Source organism: Mastomys coucha, unplaced genomic scaffold (genome assembly GCF_008632895.1).
Source record: "Mastomys coucha isolate ucsf_1 unplaced genomic scaffold, UCSF_Mcou_1 pScaffold5, whole genome shotgun sequence".
Classification (NCBI taxonomy): Eukaryota; Metazoa; Chordata; class Mammalia; order Rodentia; family Muridae; genus Mastomys; species Mastomys coucha.
The window spans coordinates 8328869-8345830 of NW_022196911.1; the positions used below are offsets into that span (position 1 = coordinate 8328869).

General features: G+C 48.0%; 1 protein-coding gene across 3 annotated transcripts in view; it reads left to right on the forward strand.

Annotated features, from left to right (window-relative positions):
- Nucleotides 1-16716, forward strand: part of Pnldc1 (PARN like, ribonuclease domain containing 1) — a 19865-nt gene extending 3149 nt beyond the window's left edge. For 2 of the 3 annotated variants that reach the window (XM_031350730.1, XM_031350732.1), the window contains exons 4-19: nucleotides 811-850; nucleotides 1470-1593; nucleotides 1762-1850; nucleotides 3521-3621; nucleotides 6973-7049; nucleotides 7235-7378; nucleotides 8265-8334; nucleotides 9284-9369; nucleotides 10006-10061; nucleotides 11663-11727; nucleotides 12122-12175; nucleotides 12319-12361; nucleotides 13630-13729; nucleotides 14000-14175; nucleotides 14280-14378; nucleotides 15512-16716. In XM_031350730.1, the coding sequence (XP_031206590.1) occupies nucleotides 811-850; nucleotides 1470-1593; nucleotides 1762-1850; nucleotides 3521-3621; nucleotides 6973-7049; nucleotides 7235-7378; nucleotides 8265-8334; nucleotides 9284-9369; nucleotides 10006-10061; nucleotides 11663-11727; nucleotides 12122-12175; nucleotides 12319-12361; nucleotides 13630-13729; nucleotides 14000-14175; nucleotides 14280-14378; nucleotides 15512-15575 (1388 nt within the window). In that variant the 3' untranslated portion in view covers nucleotides 15576-16716. The remainder of the gene's footprint in view (nucleotides 1-810; nucleotides 851-1469; nucleotides 1594-1761; nucleotides 1851-3520; nucleotides 3622-6972; nucleotides 7050-7234; nucleotides 7379-8264; nucleotides 8335-9283; nucleotides 9370-10005; nucleotides 10062-11662; nucleotides 11728-12121; nucleotides 12176-12318; nucleotides 12362-13629; nucleotides 13730-13999; nucleotides 14176-14279; nucleotides 14379-15511) is intronic. The other variant, XM_031350731.1, reaches the window with a different exon arrangement.
- The last annotated feature ends 246 nt before the right edge of the window (nucleotides 16717-16962 follow it).

The window sequence follows — 16962 nt, forward strand, 5'->3', positions numbered from 1 at the left end:
TTTTTTTTTTTCTTATAAGATCTATTTGAGAAGTACAAGAAATCATTCTTGGTTAAGTTCTTTTGTTCTCCACCACTTTGGAATTTTTCCACTTCGAGTGGCTTATTTCACATAGTAATACAGAGATTTTAAAGTGGTCACTTTGGCCCTTTTTTTGTTGGTGGTTTTGAGTTTTTAAATTTTTTTTTTTACTTTATTCATTATTTATGATGTATGAGTGTGGGACACGTGTGGAGGTCAAAAGATCACTTGATGGGTACAATCTGTCCTTTTACCTTTACCTCAGCCTTGGGGATTAAACTCAGGCCACCGGGCTTAGGTAATAAGTGCCTTTATATCCACTGAGCCATCTTGCTGGCCCTGGTTTTTTAGTTGTGCTGAGACAGAATTTCACACAGAAACACAGGATGGCCTCAAACTCATCTTAATTCTCCCTGCCTTAGTCTCTCAAGAAGAAATGTAGCCAAACTCTTCAGCTTCTGATCCTCCTGCCTCCTCTTCCCAAGTGAGCAGGATTCCAAGGTGTGTGCCATTGGGCCTGACTCTTGGCTCGTTCAAAGCTACAAAAATGTTGATTTACCACTTCTGTGTTTGGGGAACTTGGCTTGAGTACATTTTTGATAATTTTGGCACAGGCTGTGTTGTGCTAGATGTCGTGCCGTGAGTCTTCTTTCTGCGGTAAGGAAGTGCCCCTGTTCTGCAGCCCCTGCCATGTCTGTGGATGTAAAGCGTGGTTAGGAACATCTGGTCTTTGGCTGACCTCACGTGGCTTTGCCTCCGTGTTGATTACGTCTCCCATTATTGTTCTAGGATTGTCGGCGTTTTCCAGCATCGAAGGAGAGTCCAACAAGTACGTATACCGACTGTGATGCACACAGCTTCACTTCGGCTGTCTGAATCACTAATCACTTTGTCCCGCACACTGTCTTCTGACTTCCGGCTTTCGCACCCATATGCACTGCGCTCTCAAGATTGGAAGTAGTGCCTTGTCTGTGGGGCCTCGCCTGCCTTGTGTCTGATGTGTTCTTCTGGGTCTTGTCTCTTCCTACTGGCTCTCGCACATCTTGGGAAAGGACTGTTAGCATCTGGAGAGACGCTGGAGCTGCCTGGTAGCTCTCAGGCACCAGTAGTCTGAAGAACACTGCCCCTTTTGGGACAGCTCTGCTTGGAAGCTGCTGCAGGGGGCTGAGCTGTGTGTGTTTGTGGGGAGCATTGGCCTGCTCCTTGCCTGAATAGTTGGGTGGGCCATGAGCCTATTTCTGCTTTAGACTTTGCTCCCCAAGGGCAGTATTACTCCCTATTTTCTTTGGCCCCTAGACAGTGTCTAAAATACATTGAGCATTCAGAAACCATTTAGATACTTAACTGAAAGGGAAGCCCACACGGGGCCTGCTGTATGAGCCAGACTGGCTTACCTGTCTGTCCTGTCCTCGATTGAGGGTTTTCTCCTCATTATCTCTGCCTTATAGGTATGTAGCACACTCCTGCAATTTCTTTCTCTTCCCGACAACATTTGGGATCCTGGACTCAGAATTCTCTTTCCAGGCGTCTAGTGTACAGTTTCTGAATCAGTATGGCTTCGACTATAACAAGGTATGCACCTGATGCGGGGGCTGTGGTTGTGGAGGGGGTACTCTAAACGCACCACCGTCTCCCCTCCCCTCTCCCTTGCCTACACGAGGCCAACGTGTTCCCCTTCACTTTGCCGCCTGGCTCTCACGATGGCTCTTACCAGTCACCTTGTTCTGTTCCTGTCTCCAGTTCCTCAAAAACGGAATCCCATACATGAATGAAGAACAGGAGAAGAAAATCAAGCACAGTATCTTGAGAGGGAACTGGAGAGTCCGAAGGTAGAGTCTGCCCTCCTAAGTGCCTCTGGTCCCCGTATTGATAGGCTTCCAGCCTCCTCTGTGGATGGGGAAGCTGGCTCATCAAACCATCTACGCTTAGCTTGAGGTGGCTTAGGCCCCCGGCACTCTCCTGAGAGGAGAGAACACTCTCCACATCTTCTCCTTTCAGCTCTCGTGTGAACGTGATTTTAATCTTGAAGGTTTGGGAGGTAAAGCTCAGTTGGTAAACCGTTTGCTGTGAAAGACCCCCAGCTGGATCCTTAAAGCATATATATAATCTTAAAGCAAATTCTACTCCCAGCCCGAGGGAGGTAGAGAGAGGTGAATCCTTGGGGCTTGCTGGCTGATAGCCTAGCCATCTTGGTGAGATTCAGGCCCTCGAGAAATAGAAGCTCCGTCTCACAAAGTGGTAGAGGACACCTAGAAAGAGGAGCAGCTAAGCCGCCAGTCTGTCTGTGTGGATCCTAGAGTGTCGGCTCAGCAAGGGCTTTTCTCTGTCACTGGGCCCGAGGTTGCTTCCTTTCCTTTGGCAGGCCCAGACCTCGTGGTCTCCTACTTGTTTGCACTAAGGTCCACAGTGACCACAGGGGGGAGGTGGCTGCCTGGGTCCCAGCCAGTTGCCAGATTTAAATTATTTGAGCTTTTTGGGGCTTGAGATTTTTCACCTTCATGGAGTTACATTAAAAAAAAAATCATTAATTAGCTTTGATTCCAAAAAATGTGGTTTTCCTACAGTCTAGGTAATAATCTTGAATATTTTGGTGGGTTTTTTCCTTCTTTTTTTTTTTTTTTTTTTTTTTTATATTTGGTAGTGATATTCATACACAAATGTAGATTTTTTTGTTGTTGTTGTTTTTGAAAGGAAAAGAAGGAAGTCACTTACAGAACTTTCCTGCTAAGCCCGCCTGCTTTTCTGAGTTCAGACTCAATGTGGACAACTTTCCCCTTCTTTCTTTCTCCACCCCTGCCAGAATTCTGACCATGCTTGCCCTGACCTCCAGGACTTTCCCACTCTTTCTCTACAGCCTCTCCTCTCCCTCCAAGCTTCTCACTGACTTCTGTTGCTGAGTCTGCTTGACTTCTTGACCCCCTAACTCGAAAGGCATGGCTGGCTGGCCTCTTCCTCCCCTTTGCCTCCCACGGCTGCCAGTTACAGCTTTTATAGCTCGCCTGCCCTGTTGTTTTTCCTCTCCAACTCTAGTGAAATGGCCCTCAAGGTTCAAGAGTGAACACTGAGGGGGACAGTTTAAATTTCTGATCGCTTGTTATTTTCAAGTGTTGGAGAAAGAGCTTAGATTTCTAACAGAGGAGCAGAGAGTTCATCCACGTGCTTGTCTTTTTCCTCATGTTTCCAGTAAGTTCATTACAAATCCTTTGGCAGCCACAGGCAGCCAGTCCTGACAGTAGGTTCACTGGCTAGAGCCCCTGGCTCTTCTTCCACCCACCCCATCAAGGCCAACTTGGGTTCCTATGGAAGTCTGAAGAACAGGAGTTTACCTTCCTCTTGCACGAAAAGACGTGGAGAACAAATGACTGTTTTCATCGGTGTTGTTGATCTTCACTGTGAAGTCACAGCATTGAAAGCACAGGCTCCAGACACTCGTCAGTCTTAAGATTGGAGTCTGGTATGACCTTCGCCAACGTCTCTGCTTTCCTGTGCCCATTTTCAGCTCTCTGGATAAAGATCAAATCAAGGTGGTGATTGATAAGGTGACCCAGTGGCTGGACCTGGCTGAGGAAGGGGACCAGATGACCCTGCCTGGCATCTCTGGTAGGCAGAGCAGGAGGCTATTCCTCCCCACTTGGGAGCATGGGGGTGTCATGGCAGTGTACCTGAAATTGGGGAACAAATTCTCTTTCCTGTTAGTCCTGATCCCAAATGGTCTGCTCAAATGTGACTGAGTCTGAGGCCTTTGCTCAGTAGGTAGCATATCGTTGGGGTGAAAGTCCTGACCCCAGTTCCCAAGTCTCTGAGGCTTTTTAACCCTCATTTCGTGTCACGGGTAGACTCATAAGCCAATCCTTTCCATTCTACTCGAATGCCTGTTTTACTGACTTTGGGGAATCCATGCCCTAGTATAGCAATGCCCAGAGCCTGGACTGCGGACTCTTGGCCATGGAGTCTACGAGGTCAAAGCTGTCTCCAAAGTGTTGCTCAGCTGTGACTTTGTTAATGTATTGTTGGTTTTTTGTTTGGTTGGTTGGGTTTTTTTTTTTTTTTTTTTTTTTTTTGTGCCATTTGTCCTGGTGCAGTAGTGATGAAGGTAAAACCTACCTGCCCCATGGCACAAGCTATGGCAGGCTCAGCCTCAGCCGGCAGTCACCATAGTACTCTTCCCTGCCGGCCAGTCAGGCTCCAAAAGGAAGGGTTTACAGGAGAACCTCCTTGGTGGGCAGTAACGTTGTTAGTTTTATGAAGCCTCAGCCTTTGGTCGTCTCTTACTTAAATTCTGTGTATCAACCTAAGTGTGGAAAAACAAGTGTGCGGACAGCATTGCTGCTGTGGGCCGCAGTAGAGTGGCTGTGTTGGAAATGGGCACTGGGGTGGCATCTTCAGCTGAGATTGATGAGCTGAGTGCCTGTGTACACACATTGGAGATCACAGTCTGGGCCTTGTGCATTCTAAGTAAGTGTATCTCTAGCCCCAGCTGCTGTTTCTGCTGAAAAAAAAATTCTTTTTAGTATTTACTTAGTATTTTAAGTGTATGGGTGTTCCACCTGCATGCCTGGTGCACAAGGCTGGCAGAAGAGGTCATTGGATCCTTGGAACTGAAGTTACAGATGGTTGTAAGTCACCATGTGGGTGCTGAGACCCAAACACAGGTCCTCTATAATTGCAGCCAGTGCTCTTAATCATTGAGCCATCTCTCCAGCATCTTATTTTATCTTAATGGAATAAAACTTTTACTTGAAATAACTGAGCTGAGATTATTTAGACCTGGGTGTTTTCAGTCATTTTCCTCAAATGGAGAAGCCAGTGACCTTAAGACTCAGTGTTTGCTAGTTGTAACATTAAGCTTTCAATAAAAGATAGGTGTATAGAGGCCTGGGGCTGTGGCACACTGGGTAGAGTACTTGCCCAGCATGCACGAGGCCCTGGGTTGAATCCCCAGCACTTTATAAAATCAGATGTGACAAGCCCTACCGCCTCCACCCCCACCTGCAACCCTAGCACGTGGGAGGCAGAGGCAGGAAAATCAGGAGTTCAAGACCATCGTCATCTCTGTAGTGAGCTTGAGGCCAGCCTGAGCTACATGAAACTGTCTCAGAACAGAAAGGTGGATCTGTTGCCATCAGCTTGACAGCCCCCTCAGCAGAGGCCTTTCTGATGAGTTCAGAAGCCCTGTGTACAAATGCTTTCTGTTGGTGTTGGCATAGTGAGCCCTGTGAGCGTCTGGAACTGACATCTCCCGAGGAATGGCCTTGAGTTGTTGACACCACGGGCCAGTGATTGTTGTGTTACCCAGGGACAAAGTTCCTAAGTAACAGCCATCCTTGTAAAGGATTACTGGAGTGAATGCTGCTCAGCATACAAAGACCATATGCAGCCAGCCATGGTGGCACATGCCTTTAACCCCAGCACCCTGGAGGCAGAGTCAGGCTGATCTCTAAAAGCTTCAGACCAGCCTGGTCCTACATAGCATGTTCCAGGCCAGCCATAGCTACCTCGTGAGACAGACCCTGTCTGAAAACAAAACCACCACCTCCCCCAAATCTTCAAATAACCTCCTAACCCTTAAAGTCATTTCAGGCTGGCGACTTCCTTTTTCCCCCTTCACATCTGTTTGGATCTGGTTTTGTTCGTTTCATTTTTCAAGTGTTTAAGGACCACAACATATCACAGTAGGTCAAACACATATAGATGTGATTCCAGTCAGATGTTTGAAATATGAGTAGCAATGTCCCTTTCTGCTACATTTATTGTTTAAAAGATTTAAAAAAAAATATTTAGGTTTATGTGTGCTTAGCCTTCATATATGTATGTGTGCCATGTGTATGCCTGGTGCCCTTGGGGGCATTGAATCTCCTGAAGTTGGTGTTTTGGATGGTTGTGAGCCACCATGTGGGTGCTGGGAACAGACCCAGGTCTTCTGCAAGGGCAACAAGGGCTCTTAACCATTGAGCTTACTCTCCAGCTTCTCTATTTTATTTGCTTTCTTTAGACAGATCTTACTGTATAGCCTTGACTGGCCTGGAACTTTTTATATAGACTAGGCTGGCATCAAATTCACAAAGATCTGCCTGCCTTTGCTCCAGAGTGCTAGGAGCAAAGGCATACACCACCACACCCAATTTACTAAATGTTTTTGTTTGAGAAACCAGTTGTTTTTCTTTTCTTTTCTTTTTCTTTTTTTTTTTTTTTTTTTTTTTTTTTTTTTTTTGTTTTTTTGTTTTTTCAAGATAGGGTTTCTCTGTGTAGCCCTGGCAGTCCTGGAACTTATTCTGTAGACCAGGCTGGCTTCGAACTCAGAAATCTGCCTGCCTCTGCCTCCCAAGTGCTGGGATTAAAGGCATGTGCACCACTGCCCTGCCCAGTTGTTTTTCTTTCTTTCTTTCTTTCTTTCTTTCTTTTTTTTTTAAACGTTAAATTTTTTCCCATAGACGAATATTTTCTTAAGATTTATTTATTTATTTATTATATAAGTACACTGTAGCTGTCTTCAGACACACCAGAAGACGGCATCAGATCTCATTACAGATGGTTATGAACCACCATGTGGTTGCTGGGATTTGAACTCATGACCTCTGGAAGAGCAGTCAATGCTCTTAACTGCTGAGCCATCTCTCCAGCTCCCCCCCCCCAGTTGTTTTTCTTAAATATTATTTTTAACTTTTTTTGCTATTGAAGTGTCCTCTCTTAAGTTGTACTTAGTTCCTAACATGGTTAATATCACCAGCTGCAAATTACAGAAACAGCCACAGGAGCGTCCCCAACTGAAGAGCATTCTTGAGATCCAGATCTTTTGAGGATATTGTCCTAGAATATCCCAGTAGGCACACATGGATGTAGGCTCGGGCACCCTGGAAGCAGGCTTCTGCTTTCAGGCTTCTCCCATGGGGACGGAAAGGAAAGTTTGATAGTGTTCAGGTTCTGTGTATGCCTTGTGCTTCCTTGCCGCAGGGTTCCAAGCCTTTGAGGTCCAACTGGTGCTGAGGCAGGCCCTCCCCAACATTTGGACAGTGCTGAAAGAGGAGGGGGTGAGTCCTTGCCTACGTGTGTGTTCTTAGCAGGTTCAGTCCCCACCCCCTAGCCCCCAGTCCCCCCTTAGCAGAATCTGGCCTCTAAAAGGCTTCTGTTTCACGTTTCTCTCTCTCTGGTAAAGAGATGCCTGCTTTCCAGCCGAGTTGCTTGCTCAGAGCATGCTTGTCTCTCTTCGCCGCAGGTGATTGTGAAGAAGGTAAGCCAGCCACATCGCTGGTACCTTGAGCACGCCTCTTGTGACCAAGTGAGCTGTTGGAAGGAACAGATTCTTCTCTCTGCAAGGGGCTTCTCTGTCTTTTTTCAGATGCTGGTGAAAGCCCAGAAGGTAGGGAACATCCCTTTTCTTGTTTTTGGCTTTGTTTTTCCATCATCTTTTATATTTATAACAGTAGGTTTTTGAAGGCTTCTCTACCAATAAAGTTATCTTTCTTCACTTGACCTTATTCTAAAGGCCAAGAAGTGATTAAAGATATTTAAAAAAAAAAAAGTGATTCTTGGGGGCTGGAGAGATGGCTCAGTGGTTAAGAGCACTTGCTGTTGTGGAGGACCCAGGTTTGATTCCCAGCACCTGCAGGGCCTCTCCCAGTTTTCTGTAAACTCCAGTGGATCTGACTCCCTCTTCTGGCCTCTGTGGTAACCAGGCCTACATGATAACTAGACATATGTGCAGCCCAAGCACCTATATAACATAAAACAAATAACAGGTACCTTTTAAGGTGGCTCTTTGTCTTTGGCAAATTGCTCTGGCTCCGGGGCCATAGCCTTGCTTTTTCTGTGGTTGGTTAGTTTGAGGAAAGGCAGTGCCTGAGACTCTCCTGTGTCTTTGTCCCTTGCAGCAGCATGGGAATTTTTAACAGCAACGACCTAAAATTGCTTAGAGAAGTGTGTGCCTCACAGATTCCCAGTGTGGACCCTGTCTCAGGGTTTCTGCTCTTCACTCATCTCCCTTCCCCTCCCCACTTCTCTGTCTATTTGTCTGTGTGTCTCCCAGCTCTCTCCCCTTTCTCCATCTTTCTCCTCCCCCTCCCTGTTTCCTCTTTCCACCCCAGCAGTCCTATTACCTTATCTGGGAGCTGAAAGACACTGAAGCTGGATTATCAAGTGACCTAAAGCTATATTCTTTATTGAAAAAACAAAAACCTGCTTTAGACCAAGTGTCGGACCTGGTTTTTAGAATTCCTTTCTCTCACCTGTTGCTTTACTCCAAGTAGCCCTTGGTAGGACATAACATGATGATGGACCTACTGCATCTCCATGAGAAATTCTTCCGACCTCTTCCAGGTAGGGGTAAAGCTGGGCTCTCCTTCTAGGCTCAGGTCTGTGTCTGTACCTCCTTCTGAGTAGAGACCAGGGAGCTCCCTCTGGGAGGGTGAATCTGATTACATACCTTTCCTGTGACTGGCTCATGGTGTGACACTTGGCATGGTCACAAATGTATGAAGGAAAGAACCCACCATTCATTGCTTAACACTTTGGATTTTTCTCCTTTGTTTTGAGTCCTTACATACTTGTGTAGACTGTGTTTTTTTTTGTTGTTGTTTTTTGTTTTTTTGAGACAAGGTTTCCCTGGCTGTCCTGGAACTCACTCTGTAGACCAGGCTGGCCTCGAACTCAGAAATCTGCCTGCCCCTGCCTCCCAAGTGCTGGGATTAAAGGTGTGTGCCACCACTGCCCAGCTAAACTGTGTATTTAATCTTAAGGTTGGCTTTTCCTCCTCATGCCATTATAGACCTAAGAGATGTATAGGTGTTTCAGAGACTACCTTGGCTCTGGCCTGGTGGCTGTGCTTCTTTCCCACACCTGAATCTGACCTTGGACAAATGGCAGTATGCATAGTATATAACCTGTTAAGAGTCTATTAAAAACCCCTTTATTATCAGGGTGCTATACTTAGTTACAAGGTATTGAGTTGAATTGTCTTGGACTGTTCTCTGCATGGCCATTTATAACTTATGTGTGTCTTCCCGAGCTCCTGGGGCTGTGTTAGCTGATGATGGCCCGTTAAGCTGGGCCTTGAGTTTGGTGGAAAGCCACGTGACCTTTACCATAGAAAACGGCAGTGGCCAAGTGGCTGGAGAGCCTAAGTCTTCCGTGAGGATTAGAAATATTTCCAGCTCGTGTCTTGTTCTCTCTGCGCTGGGTGTTGGCAAGCCGGGCTAGAGGGTGGGTGGCTCTGTGTGTTTCCACTAACCCACAAATCCATGTGTCCTGTTTGGACCTTTCCCCTCAGAAAGCTACGATCAGTTTAAGCAGAACATCCATAGCCTGTTTCCTATCCTCATTGACACTAAGAACGTGACCAAGGACATCTGGAAGGTAAGGAGTGGCTCACTTTGGGGCAGGGGTGTTGAGTTCATACTTGTGACACTTTTCAATGGATTTTCACATATTCCAAGCCCCCAGTTGTGATGTATTTGTAGGTAGTGTAATTTTCATTGGACAACAGAGCAGTAATTCTGTGGGTGTTTAGTCCTGTTTTGGTTTTTAAGACAGGGTCTTGCTAGGTAACCTAGGCTGACCTTGAACTCATGACAGCCCCTCTGCCCCTCCCCCAGCCTTCCATATACTAGGATTAGAGGTGTACACTGTCATGCATGGTCCAAACAGTTTATTTTAGAGCTTACTGCATATTTTGTAAACCTATGAGGGATGCCTAGAAAGTCTCATCCTAAAGGATGAGGGGCCCCTTGTAAAGTCTGAAGGAAACCCCGTTAGAATCTCAGGGGAGGTTGCAAACTGACCCCGACTCTACTGTACACTTTATGTGTGGTCTACAGTGGAGGCAGGTGACTATCCAAAAGCTCCCCAGGTGACTGGGGACGCCTTCTGCAATGCCCCCAGAGTCCTGCTCTCCTGACCCTGGGATGGTGTCAAGGCCAGCATTTGCCAGGTCCATGTAGTGACCCTTTGCGAGTGACCCCAAGCACAGTGCTCCGTTCTTCATGATTGCAGGAACTGCGTTTCCCACGAGTCTCCAACCTCTCGGAAGTGTATGAAGTGCTGAGCAGGTGAGGAAGGGGTTTCTGGAGCAAGGCCTGCAGCCTCAGCTGCCTGGGGCACTAGGGGCCTCGGAGACCTTTCTCCAGTTTTAACTTATTTCAAGTCCCCTGGTTTTGATGTATTTGTATGTAATTGACATGCTTTTCACTGGACAATAGAATAATGATTTCGTGATACTGCTCCCCAGAACACAGCTGCTTGGCCCTAACGTCCCTCCACCCAGCTCCTCATGACCTCTGTCGCTGCCTCACATAGCATTCCTTGCTCCTGTTCTGAAAAACAAAACAAAACAAAACAAAACAAAAAACCAGAGGTCAGAGGTTAAGGTCTGAGCCTGCTGTCTGTCTTCTTGAACGTTTTACAAGTTCTGTCATCCTCACTGACATTCCTGTCACCATTAAACACCATCATCTTTCTCACTGGTTTCTTTTGAGGCAGGATCTCGGGTGTCTCAGGCTGGCCTTGAACTCACCATGTAGATAAGAATGACCTGAACTTCTGATCCTTCTGTCTCTCTTTCAAATGCTGAGATTATAGGCGTGTACCAGTATGCTCAGTTTTATGGGGGTACTGGGGGTAGCACCCGGAGCTTTGTACATGCTAGGCAAGCACTTGAACTACCAAGCTGTATCCCGCACACCCTCCTGTCTGAGACCAGCAGGGCCACTCTGTTACGTGCCTACCACCCTCTCCCTGCCTCCTCCCTTCTCTTAGACCCCGCCTGCTTGTCCCTTTTCTAGGGATCCAAGCCATCACCTCTCATTTCCCTTACCATCACCATCCAAAACTTAAAACCAAGCTACTCACTTTTTGACCCTCCCCCTGGCTCCGGTGGTAACCCCGTAGTTTTCGCAGGGACTTGTTGGAGATATGTGCAATCGGGTTGTAGAATAAGAGTCAGAACTTCTTCATTGGTGGGAAGCCTTTGGTGGGGTGCCTAAAACTGGTATAGTAGTGTACCTGTTCTCTAGAGACAAGTTATCCAGTCTGCCGTTAGTCCCCCTCAGCTTCCCTTCCACCCTTGCCCGCTGCTCTTAGGTTTCTCCCCCTTTGACAGTTATTCAGGATACCTGTGCTCATACCCGGCAGGATGTTGCACATAGAGCATTAAGAATAGGCCGTGGCCTCTGAACTGTTCAAATTTGCGTGACAGAGCCTTGGAGCTCGGGCTTTCTCCTCCTTTGGCATGCTCTGGATTTCTTTTTCCTGGTGGGAGGGTTGCTTGGCATCCCTGTTTGTTTTTCTCCTCATCTCCGACATTGCATCTTAAGAGTCGCTCCTCCTGAGCCCTCTTCTCTCCTGCTGTCTTTTTCTTAGTGGGCCTCTACTGCCTCTTCGCTTGTGTCACCACCACACTGCCTTTGTGCAGCTCTAGTTCTCAGTTGGCTGTCTTCGGTTGTTTTCCTTTGTTTGAAGGATTGGGGATTGAACCCAGAGCCTCATGGTCTGTGGCCTTGTCAAGACCTCATCGGCCCATGCTTAGATAATCTATGTCTTTTAAAAAAGGATGTGTTAAGCATGTATCTCTGTAACTTAAGGAGCTTGGGGCCAAGAAGAAGGAGTTACTTTTTAGTGAGTTGATCTTTAACCCCCTCTGTTTTTCTAATAGTAACTTGAATCCCACTAAGGATTCTGGACCAGTGATTATTCATGCAAGACAGTGTAAAAAATACGGTAAGTCCCTGAGCTCTGGCCCCTGGCGTAGTTGGCCAGGTGTCCTGGGGCTGAGTTGAGGGTTCTCCACTCTGGTCCCATATGCAGCAGGCTGTAAACCTGGGTTGGATTCCTTCCTAGCCCACCTTCCTTCCCCACAACTCTGCCTTACACATATGCTAAGCTAGAGAACTGTTCCAGGCACAGGAAACTGCTTTTTTTCAATGTGTGGGGTATAGGCTCCCACCTCCATATGGCCAGGACCAGAGGGAGAAATGTTTATGAGCAGGGAGACGGGTACACAGTGGGTGCCACACTCGCCACGGTTGTTGACTAGGGTGGGAAGAGAGGTTTCCTCCTCAAGATGGTTCTAACCACTGAACGGTCATTTGTCTCTTTTGGAAAACCACATCAGCTGAGACCAAGTGCCCTCATGAAGCAGCCTATGACGCTTTCCTCTGCGGGTCAGGTAATGTGTTCCTTTCGAGAGGGCCTCTTGCTCTGTTGATGTGGACTGGGTCTTGTTTGGTTCCTGTTGGGGAGCACACAGAGTTGAGCTGGTACTTTTCCACAGGCCTGAGATGAGTTCTGTCTCTTATTTTTTTCTTCTAGTTCTTTTGAAAGTGGCTCACTTGCTTCTACAAAGGGTGCATGGGTGAGTGTCCTTCCTTTCATCCTGGTACCAAGTCCTCAGGTCTCACTCAGCAAACCCTTGTTAGAAAACGGGATCTCTGGGTCACAGGGCCACCAAAGAGAAGGGATGTGTAGTTTGTGGGTGTCTCCCCAACAGCCAGCGCAATGCTGAAGCAAGCAGTCTATTCCATGGAGCCCTTTGCTGCCATGATGCCTCCTGCCTGGGTCCTGCAGTGTCTTGGCAATGTGGAGACTGGTGTGCATCAGGGAACCCACACAGCAGGGTTGGACTAGAGTCCTAACTCCTCATAGTAAACTTCCTGGCTCAGTGCTGTAGCCTTGTGGGCTACAAATATTCCCTTAGCTCTCAGAGGCTACAGTGAAGTGAAAGGATAAAGTGTTCAAATGAAAGACACATCACCAGAGTTCATAAAGGCCTCTGAGAGGACAGTGGCTGGGACACAGAAACGCAAATCGGAACATAGATGCATGGCCCCTGATGGTGGCATCCCGGTGCCCCTGAGCTGGTACACAGACACCAAGGGCACCGTTGACATGTGACAGAGCTGGTAGGTGGGTCACATTAATTCCTGGGACTCAATGGGCTCATAGAGGGAGCTGATCACAGTTATAACCTGTTCTTCAGGACTGGCCTAGAAATGTTCTGGACTCTGCTGTGAATTTAGTCGTCTCTTCTGGCCACAGATATAAGTACAAATATTGTCTGATAAAGTGATGTGAGGCTTATAGCTTTGTGAGGAATCTACTAGCTGGCTTCCTCTCCCCCTGGTGTGGCAACATCCTGGCAGGTGCTGTATGCTGGCACAATGCAGCAGTGTACCTCGCTTTTTTGGACCCATGCCCTACCCACTTTCTTCATTTTAGCTCTTGTGACTGGAGAACCCTTCTCAGGTTAGAGAAGCTCATGGCTGTCTAGACCCACCTGGCCCCTTGGCTGGTGCTGCTTCCAGAATCTACATTTGAGCTGACAGTAGAGGTGGAGGTGGGGCATTGGAGTCAGGGTGATGTTACTGCAGAGGTTATAAAGTGGAGCTTCCTCCAAACGGGCCCCTCACTCTCCCAGCCTTCCTGCTGGTGCTGGTCAGCAGATACCAGAAGTTCTTGGTCCAAACTCTGCTTGTATATGTGTGGGAAGCTTGTATATGGGAGGGGTAGAGAGGAGAGGCACCCATGGCAGCTCCCATACCTGTTTCCCCTCCAGAGCCTTAGCTATAGCTGAAGGAGGACCTGCATACCTGAGTGCTTCAGGGTTTTTCTCTGTCCCTACAGCAGCGATGCTGTGCATGAGCCTGCCTTCCCCCAATACCTTGATGTGCTAGCGCCTTACGTGAACCAAGTGAATCTTATCCGAGCTGGGGTTCCGAAAATCGTGAGTATGTCTCATTCTGAGCTCTCATCTGGCTCAGGCCGGGGTGGGCAGCAGCCCAGTGCACCCTGGAATGTGCTACAGTGTTCTGATGACGGATGCTGGATGCAGTGGGAACTGAGCAGGGGGTTCACACCTCATGACACTCCCTTCTCCTCCTCCCTGCTCCCAGCCCCAAGACTTGGGCACAACCTCTTCTAGAATCTTCTAGCGTTTTCAGCTTGTGTGAAGTATCAGAAGTGTGGAGAGTTTCTCTTGGTTTTGTTCTCCTAGAATTTTTCTGGCCCGGATTACCCCAGCATCCGCCCTCCTGTGCTCATCCTCACTGTCAGGAGGTGGCCTGGGGTGAGTGAGCACCAGATCTACCGTGAGTTCCAGAATCTCTGCAAGTTCGATGTCAGACGGTTCACTCGAAGCCAGTTCCTGCTCCTGACCAATAAGTTTAAGGAGTAGGTGCCCGGCTCCAAGCCCCGCCTCTTCATCCTCACTGCCTCTTTGCCTTTAGTGGCTGTGGCCACATTGCTTGCTGACCTGAGCAAACTTCTTTTGGCAGTGCCCGCAGTGTCTTGAAGGAATACAGGAGTCACCCGACCCTTCAGGTCTCCCTGTACCGGTACTGGAGACATTCCCCCAACATCACCTGCCTGTTAAAGTGAGTGACCTGGTAGAAAGTTCTTCTGCCTGCTGGGGTCCCATTTGGTCTGGTTCTGGTAGCTGCCGAGTTGTCAAGCCGTTGTTGACAGGTGTGAAGTGAAGCATATTTAGAATACCCCACTGGAGTGTTGGGCGCTGCTCTCTCAGTGAACTAGGGTTGGGGTGGAGAGAGACCTGGGAGCAGGATACAGTTCAGAGGAGATGATGGAAGTTTCAGTAAAAGTCAGAGAAGTAAGGAGTGAGCCAAACTGGGGGTAGGTAGATGGGGCAACGACCCTGGAATGGAGGTACCTGTGAGCAGAGGGCCAATGAAGTGGAACAAGAAAAGAGGGGATAAGGTAAGGAATGGGTCCCATCCCATGAGGCTACACCAGTGAGGAGTGTGGATATGGAATTGAGTGTAGGAGCAGGACATGACCCAACTCCCATTTGCAAAACCTTGCTGTCTCCTGTGCCGGGGCGGGGGGTTGCGGGGGGCAGCACAGAGGAGGCAGAAGATGAGGAGCACCAGGGAGCAAATATGGCTGTGAAATGGTCCAGCCTGGGCAGTGGGAAGGAAACCAAGCAAGTCGTAGCCCTAAGTTAAGTCACATTTGAGGTTTGGAAAAACAGACTTGGAGTTAGTTGGTCCTTAGGAGCTATATCTACCATGGACCTTCGCAGGCAACCAACCTCTTGTCCTGTCAATCTCTGACCTTGACCTCTAGGGAAAGCAGTTCATCTGTATTGACCCTAAGAGGCAGAAGTTGACCACCTGGAGGATGGTTGAAGGGACATTCATGCTGGGGATGTAGCTCTGTTGGTAGAGTGCTTGCCTAGCATACCTGAAGCTCTGGCTTCAGTCCCCAGCACCACCTAAACTAAATGTGGTGCATACCTGTCACCCCAGCAGTTGGGATGTGAAAACAGGGGGATCAGAAGCTTAAGGTCACTTCTGGGCACATAGCAAATTTACGGCTAGCCTGGGGATACTTGAGATCCTGTCTCCAAATAAATAAATAAATAAATAAATAAATGACATTTGATTGAACAAAACTGGGAATAGAGAATGGGGAGCAGAGCCTATGCCACACTGGTCCCCAGGCAGACCCTGCCTCATCCAGGCCTCTCACTTGTGTCTTTGTCTTACAGGGTCTGCAGCATAGTCACCACGTGGGCCATGATTGCATTTCTCCTGGGAAGACCCAGCCCCTGAGATCAGTGAACTGCCTCAGCTTCAGTCTCAGCCTCTGGAGATGGCTCTCTGGGCTAAGGTGGCTTGCCTTGCTGCCTACCAACTGTGGGGCCTCTCTGCATTCCCCCCTTCCCCGAATCTGTTGAGACCTCCTTTCTCGTCTGGTCCTCATGGTCATGTATTGCCATCTTTTACTGAGATCATAGGTAGGCTGTAGTTTGGAGGGCAACATCCTACGTCCTTGTTACACCAAGGCTGACATGGTCCTCCAGGGTGAGTCTGGTTCTGAGCCCACTTGCCCCGATAATCTGCATTTCACTGTCCCTTCCTCTGGTGATATGCCTGCTCTTACAGCAGGATTTAGTCAGTGGAGACCTGTGGAGATGGAGGGCGACTGGAGGAGCTGGATGATAACAACCCTGTTTGACCTGACCTTTTTGTTTCAAGGCAATGTCCACAGAGCCTCTTGACCCTAGTAACACCATCTTACCTCCTCTCAGCTTCTCTAAGGAGCCTGGGTGAAATCTGTCGGTCCCAGGGTCTTAGGTAGCTTCCCATCCCGTTGGATGTTTGTTTATTTACTTTTAGTTTTTTGAGACCAGGGACCATTGTATCCCTGGCTGTCCTGGAACTTGCTATGTTGACCATGCTGGCCTCAAACTCACAGAGATTCACCAGCATCAAAAGTCATTTGACTTGCTTCTGTTTTCTTGATGGCCACCTGCCACGTGTATGGCAGAACTCGCCTAACCTCAAGTGCCAGTCCTTTCCCACATGACTCTCATGTATCTGGATGTGGGATTTTCAAAGGAGGTCCTACATAGTTTTGAGGGAGGCCTCTAGCCTGCTGCCCACACGGGCTGTGGTCCACTGACCCCCACTTCCCGGCAGCCCAGCTGCTTAGACACTTATCTCTGTTTGGATGGAAATTTGCTGTTTTATCAACATGCTTCCCCTCAACCCCCCAAACTTCACTCAGATTCTTCAGAAAGTAGGAGGCCTGCCATGAGCAGGTCATGCTAAGTTTTTAGAACTGTGAAAAAAAATAAACCAAATGGAGCCTCTCTCAAGAGCCTGCTTCTGGGAGTCCGAGCATTCTGGCGTTCATCCCATTGCCTCTTATCCAGCTTTCCAAAACTCTAAATAAATTAAGCGCAGAAGCCAAGAATTTGACTCTTTGGGCAAGCCTGCTCTCCCCTGAGATGATTAACAGGCAACACCACCAAAGGGGGAAGGGCTGAGATCTTCAGTCAAAAATTGCAACGTTCCCTCCACCCCCACTCTAGTTTTATAAATAAATTTTCAGGACATGTCAGGCTGCTGTGCCTGGTGACCTCTGACCAGTTGATCTTGTATCCCTTAGTGTCACAAAGCTTACAAGTACCTGAGGAGGCTGTCTTACTAAAGA